This window comes from Rutidosis leptorrhynchoides, chromosome 10 (assembly GCF_046630445.1).
Source record: "Rutidosis leptorrhynchoides isolate AG116_Rl617_1_P2 chromosome 10, CSIRO_AGI_Rlap_v1, whole genome shotgun sequence".
NCBI classification, from domain to species: domain Eukaryota; kingdom Viridiplantae; phylum Streptophyta; class Magnoliopsida; order Asterales; family Asteraceae; genus Rutidosis; species Rutidosis leptorrhynchoides.
The window spans coordinates 4,187,482-4,194,869 of record NC_092342.1 but is presented as its reverse complement, the minus strand read 5'-3'; the positions used below and the strand labels follow the sequence as shown (position 1 = coordinate 4,194,869).

General features: G+C 37.5%; 2 protein-coding genes across 2 annotated transcripts; one reads left to right on the top strand and one right to left on the bottom strand.

Moving 5' to 3' along the window:
• The first annotated feature begins 524 nt into the window (after positions 1-524).
• Positions 525-2,372, top strand: LOC139872732 (protein trichome birefringence-like 34). Its single transcript, XM_071860653.1, has 5 exons — positions 525-943; positions 1,075-1,243; positions 1,327-1,523; positions 1,623-1,790; positions 2,024-2,372. Exons 1-5 carry the CDS (start codon positions 525-527, stop codon positions 2,370-2,372), a joined length of 1,302 nt encoding a protein of 433 aa, XP_071716754.1.
• An 897-nt stretch (positions 2,373-3,269) lies between these two features.
• On the bottom strand, positions 3,270-4,740 carry LOC139872730 (uncharacterized mitochondrial protein AtMg00810-like). Its single transcript, XM_071860650.1, has 4 exons — positions 4,624-4,740; positions 4,359-4,526; positions 3,501-4,184; positions 3,270-3,413 (listed from the first exon to the last, which is right to left on the bottom strand). The coding sequence occupies exons 1-4, from the start codon at positions 4,738-4,740 to the stop codon at positions 3,270-3,272; spliced, it is 1,113 nt and encodes a 370-aa protein (XP_071716751.1).
• Positions 4,741-7,388: the final 2,648 nt, after the last annotated feature.

Genomic DNA, 7,388 nt, shown 5'->3' with positions numbered 1-7,388 from the left:
TTTGGCCTATGACAAGAAGATCTTCTCATATATCTGGATCTCAATCAAAAGTTTTAAACAAATCATATTTGGAATAAACGTATATTAAATTCAATGTTCGTGTGTAAATAATCATACTTTGCTAGTAGGAGTAATAAATACATGTTTCACCGTTTAATATAAGTCCTCAATATAAATTAATTCACCGTTTGAAAAACTCGCTCCATATTAAATAGCTCTTGGGATTGGTAACTTTGACTTCAGATTAGAAAGAAACGTTGACTTGTTTAATAATCTTTCTATATATGAACTACTGTATAAAATACTCCTCATTCAAAAGCACATAGTTGAAATTATAAACTAGTTGGAACTCATGCATTACATTTACACCTCATTATTATCTTCCTTAATGTACAAGGATACTATACTAACCACAATTAAATATGAATGATTAAGCTAGTTGCCTTTAATTTTTAGTCTCTAGGTGATTATTTCTTCTGTGTGTATCGATCTATGTGATCAAAAAGATTAAAGATCATAGATTAATGGGAAGAAAGCATCATGTTGTATTGGGATTATGGGACATGCAGACCGTGATCCAATTCAGCTTATTTATCTTTCTTTTAGGTGGATTAACTTTAATCATTTATACAAATAGTAATCAAGGATTAAAGACTAGCAAATTTGAAGCTGCTCTTATGAGCTCAAGTAACACTACAACCACAAAAAGAAATGCACAAGTTTTTGATCATGAGAAAAGCTTGAAGGTCACGCAATTGTCGTTCACAAACGGTTGTGATTTGTTCTCTGGCAGATGGGTTCATGATAATAAGAGTCATTACCCTTTATATAAGGAACACGAGTGTCCTTATATCGAAGGAACTTTCGCTTGCCAAACTTACGGTCGAAATGAATCTAAGTATCAACAGTGGAGATGGCAACCGTACAGCTGCGACTTCCCTAAGTCGGTCTCTTTTTCTCCTTCTCGAACTGTCGTTTTAGTGATACAAACATCACAAGTCAAATGTTACTAAATATAGTATGTACTATGTTCTATGATCTTTAACTAAGTGATGCCATTTTTTGTGGATGTAGGTTTGATGGGAAAGCAATAGTAGAGAAACTAAAGGGAAAAAGAATTTTATTTGTGGGTGATTCCTTAAATAGAAACCAATGGAATTCAATGATTTGCATGCTTCAACCATCAATTCCAGGTGTCAAAAAGGCTGGGGGAGATCTAAATTTGTACACATTTAAGGCTATGGTAATTAGTCTTAATTAACTTTCATTTGCAAAGGGTGTTATTTAACTTATGTATGTAATTAACTGTTTGTTAAAATGATGCAGGACTACAATATTTCAGTAGACTTCTACTGGGCTCCAATGTTAGTTGAATCTAACGGCGACAGTTCAACAAATCATCGCGTTGGCGATAGAGTTGTTAAAATTAAAGCCATTGAGAAACATGCTAGGCATTGGGCTGATGCGGATATACTCGTTTTTAACTCCTATCATTGGTGGAAATTGCCGGTAGTGAAGCTCTTGTAAGAGTTAAATTAATGTAGTTTTATGCACTTGATTAACTGTTTTACTAGAAAATTAACATGTTAATAACTTTGCCTCCTTTGTTATTTCATAATTAGGAGGAATGTGGGATCATTGTTGGATGATCCTAACAATGAGTATGATGAAGTTGATAGTCTTCTTGCCTACGAAATGAGTCTTAAAACGTGGTCCAAATGGGCACTTACCCATATTGACACTTCCAAAACCAAGCTGTTTTTTATGGGCGCGACAGCAACTCATTCGAGGTATGAAAACAAACCTTCTGTCATTATTATATACTGTATGTGTCCCAAATTGTACTATGGATGTTCCAAAATAATTGTTCACTTATGGATTTCATGAATCAATAAAAAAACTCTGATATAATTACCTGCAGTTTGTAGAAAGTATCTGGTAAACACTAAAGTTATATTATTATTTTTTTGTTGCCATTATTTGTTCATAAAATTAGGAATTAAAACATGTGTTGTTTTCGAAGGGCTAAAGGGTGGAAAGGAAAAAACCATGCAAATTGTTACCGAGAAACAGAGCCGGTGACAAATGTAACATTTCGTGAAAGCAAAACAAATCGACAAATGCAGAGTATATTGGATTCGTCATTGAGTAAATTGAAAGCAGCTGGTGTGAATGTACAATATATGAACATAACCAAACTAACGGAGTACAGAAAAGATGCACACACAACTATTTACAAAAAAATATGGCATCCTTTAACTGAGGTTGAAAATAAGAACCCGCAACGTTCATCCGATTGTTCACATTGGTGTCTTCCTGGAGTTCCTGATACCTGGAATGAGATTCTCTTGGCTTACATTTTAGGACGTTGATATCTCATATGGAACAGTTTTCATTATATCGTATATGGCTAAAGACTAAAGAGTAGAATATACGTTTTGAGCATTTACGTTTGTTTGTGTACATTTATATTAACATTCTTTAATTGGCTATCTATTTAGCTTGTGTTGTAGTTCATATGGCAATGGTCTGCCTCTCTTAACGATTAGAATTGTGTTTATGTATCGATTGTCACGTGGAAGAGGAGTTCTTTGAGAATTTAAGGCAGGGATTTTGTCTCCTTATTTGATGCACTTTATCCACTATGTTAGTGCGAATGTCGTGTTTGGTAGCTAGGTTGTTGTGTACGTGTTTATTGTGTTTGTAGATTAAGCTTGTATTTGATATAGATCAGTTAAACAAGGGACATAACTATTCACGCATTCATCTCCTGTAGTTGCATAACCCGCCCCCAACTACTGACCTGGAGGAAACCCGGATCAATCCGAGGGCATTACCGATAAAACCTTCCCTCCCCGCTGCCCCCGCACTAAGAGAAAGGCGACCTAAGTTGATACTTCAGTTTAGGGATCACATTGAGTGCAATGTTGCAACTCAACGGAGTCGAACTCTTGACCTCTCGCTAAGAGAGTCAGACCACTACCAGCTACGTTACAACTCAATGTTATTAATCAAAGTAATTAATATTGATCCTTACGTATATTTTCTTGTTAGTGCAAGTAGCAAGTTGCAAGTTTCTTTAATTATATTTATAGTTGTTAAGAGAGATAGTCGACATATGATTTTGGTGTATTATTTCTCAACGCCATCAACAAGTAACAGTGAGTACAAATACATGAAGTGCTAGAGCCCTACAAGATAAATGGACTAGAGCCCAATACAAATAATAATGGACGAATACAAATAATAATGGACTGCATAAATATAGTCTAACATTCCCCCATAGTTGGAGCGGTAGTGCTACGAACGTTCAAACTGAATCTGAAGTCATCAAACAACGCATACGGCAGGCCTTTGTTGAAGATGTAAGCAAACTGGTACCTGGATGGAACATGAAGGACCCGTACTTGACCCTGAGCACCAAGATCAAGAACAAAGTGGATGTCAATCTCAATGTGTTTGGTTCGCTGATGTTAAACCGGGTTGGAGGCCAAATATACGGAACTGATGTTATCACAATAAACCAAAGTAGCAGTAGTAAGAGGGCAATGCAACTCTCTGAGAAGATTACGAATCCAACAAGTTTCTGCAACCGCGTTGGCAACCCCACGATACTCTGCTTCGGCGCTGGAGCGAGAGGGTGTGAGTTGTCTCTTAGATGACCAGGAGAGTAGGTTGTTACCGAGAAAAACACAGTAACCAGAAGTGGATCGTCTAGTGGTTGGGCAACCGGCACAGTCAGCGTCAGAGTAGGCAACCAAGGTGGAGGTAGATGATGAGTACAACTGTAATCCAAGATCAGTAGTGCCCTGTATATAGCGTATAACTCGTCTAAGGGTGTGCATGTGTTGTTCTCGAGGATCGTGCATATTTAGGCATATTTGCTGAACAGAATAAGATATGTCAGGCCGAGTGATAGTTAGAAACTGTAGAGCACCAGCAAGGCTCCGATAGAGAGTCAGGTCCTGGACTGGAGGACCGTGGCTAGTACGTTTGGCACCCGATTCTACCGGGGTCCTGCAAGGGTGGCATGTAGTCATACCAGCACGCTCAATAATCTCGATAGCATATTTCCACTGTGAGAGTGACATGCCAGACGTAGTACGTGTGACGTGAATCCCGAGAAAATAGTTCAAGGGACCCAAGTCAGTCATCAAAAATTCCTTATGCAAGGAAGAAATAACCTGTTGTAGTAAAAACGTAGAAGAAGCAGTCAAAACAATGTCATCAACATATAAAAGCAGGTAGGCAGTGTCGGATCCCCGTTAATAAATGAAAAGGGATGTGTCACAACGGATTTGGTGAAAACCAATCCGCTGAGCATATCCAGCAAAGTGCTGAAACCATGCGCGAGGTGCCTGCTTAAGACCATATAAAGACTTCTGCAATAAGGAGACGTGATTCGGGTATTTGGGATCCTGAAATCCTGGAGGCTGATGCATATAAACAGTCTCTAAAAGCTGCCCATGAAGGAAGGCGTCTTGACATCTAGCTGATGAACGAGCCAGTGTCGAGTAACCACCAAACTGAGAACAGTACGAATCGTAGCTGGTTTGACTACCGGGCTAAATGTCTCATCGCAATCAATCCCAACATGGAGCGGGCAACAAGCTTGTTGCTTACGTCTGCGTTAAGCTTGTGCTTAAAGAGCCACATGGAGCGAACAATGTTCGTGTTCGATGGGTGAGGCACAAGAGTCCAAGTACTGTTGTTAATTAAAGTAGTATATTCATCAGTCATAGCTTGTTTTCAGTTAGGATCAGTGAGGGCATCAGGGTAGGTGTGAGGGACAGGAGATATGACAGAGGTGTGGAGGTTAAGGCGTTGAACGGGTTTATCGGTACCAACGCGTGTTCGGGAATCATGGGATGAGTGGAGATAGATGAGGATGTAGCCCAGTGGGAGGAGGTTGTGTCGTCGTGATAGAAGCGGGCATGGTGAGGATAGTCTCTGTCGGAGGAGGCTGAGTCTCCGTGGTAGTATGAGAGGGAGATGTTCGGTTGGTAGCCTCAATAGGAGGAGGCTGAGTCTCCGGGAGAGTAGGAGTGGTAGCAGTAGCCTCATTGGGAAGAGGCTGTGTCTCCGAAGGTGTCGGATGTAGAGAATATGAGAAGGAAAAGAGGCTGGATGGAGGATCAAGAAACTCATAAGAAGGTGGTTGAGTAGATGTCATAGAACCAAAAGGAAAAGATGTCTCATCGAAGGTGACATGGCGAGAGAGGATATTTTTGTTAGTGGTGAGGTCAAGACATCGGTATCCCCAATGGTTGGAGGGATACCCTATGAAGATGCAAGGGGTGGAGCGTGGTTCAAGTTTATGTGCGGTCGAGAGGTGAGGGTAGTATAGGAAACCAAAAACACGAAGAGAGGTGTAATCAGGGTTTTGTTGTATAGACGGTGGTGTGGGATATCGTGATTAATTGCGGACGAGGGTAGGATGTTGAGAAGATAGGCTGTCATGTGGAGAGCTTCTACCCAGTACGTAGGTGGAAGATGAGCCTGAAAGAGTAAAGTACGAATGAGGTTGTTTATTATGCGAAGCATACGTTCAGACTTCCCGTTTTGTTGAGAAGTGTGAGGGCATGAGAATCGAAACTGAATGTCATTAGATTGAAGAAGTTGGTGAAAGGTGGTGTTATCGAATTCGCCACCATTGTCACATTGAAAAGCTTTTATTTCTTGTTTAAATTGAGTTCGTACGAAAGCGCGAAAGTTTACAAATGTATTGAGAAAATCTGATTTATTACGAAGAGGAAAAACCCTTACATAATGAGAATAATGATCAAGAAATATAACATAATATCTTAAACCACTAAGGCTAGCAACACGAGAAGTCCATAAGTCAGAATGTATAATATCAAAAGTACCATTAACATTATTACTAGAAACAGAAAAAGGCAGTCGAACGTGTTTGTCAAGTTGACAAACATGACAAAATAAAGGTGTCGACGTTTAAATTGTAATTAGAAAGTTTGAATTCAGTACCTTTTTGTTACTCTTTGACCCGTGAATATTATTGATTACATTAACGATTATTTATAGATATAGAGTAACAAAAAGGTAATGAACTTAAACTTTCTAATTATAATTTAAAAGTTGTTATAATTCTGTACATTACTTTTTAAAAAGTTCTTTCAATTTTAATTCTCATTTGAATATTTGACAAATATGTATTACACATTATACAATATCATAAAAATATGGTTCATAGTGTATACATGAATAAAATTTTGATGCGTAGATCACTCGCATAGTCGCATTCTATTTATGTGATGAACAATATCATAAAACTTGTTGCAAGTTGGTAATAGAAAAATGTGACTTTAAAGGGGATTTGGTTGTTGGAAATAGGGGTGTTCATCGGTTCAGTTTTCGATTTGTTCAGTTTATTCGGTTCGGTGTATTTGATTTTGAAATTTTTTTGGGCAAAACCGAAAACCGAACCGAAAACCGAATTCGGATTCGGTTCGGTTTTCGGTTAAAACCGAATATTATGAAAAAGTTGAGAACGGTGGTAGTTTAATTGTGACGTTATTGATGTCTTAGTTATTTATATCCTAAAACAATGAGGTACTATTAAATTATTCAGAATCCGACAATTTATTAATATTTACAGCTTAATTATGGCGTTTGCTATTTCTGTTATTAAGAAGAAGAACATAACAATTTGAGTAACATAATTATAATGTGAGCTACCAAATCGTTATATGAGTGAGAACATATATTATTGATTGGATCCCAAATGAAAATGATATTAAAACATAAATAACGATTATAACGATTAAGCACCGCTTGTAATGGTCCAGAATTCGCAGATATAAATTTCGGAATGAACATTGTTAATGTTCTAAGAAGGAAATTGTAATGGCATGATCTTGACTTGTCAAATTACCAGAATACCTCGGAAAAGGCCGAATCATCAAGAAATATTTTCTTGATATTTAGAGATCAAAGAGAATACAAGAGTCGTGTAACATAGCACATGATGACGTTATGATCTGTGAATCATCATGTTCCATTTAGAAACTCAGCATGAATTACTGTAATATAATCACGTTGATCAAGTGTCATTATATTATACTAACTCATGCTTCAGCTCCCAACACTTCTTCAAGAATATTCCTATTTTAAACTCGAATGTTTCAGAATTTAGAAACTAAAATAATTTCTTTTATGATATAATACAGATAGCGCGAAGAGGTAAATGATTTCAGATAAGAATAATTATAAAAATATCTTCAGAAGTATGGATGATATTTATAATGAAATATACGATGATATCTTAGAATGTCTAACATTAGAGGATGATGAAGGATATTGTCCGCAGGGGTTTAGAGTCAGGAGCAAGGTATTCATTAATGACTTCAGTAAGTACTGAATTATTTGGA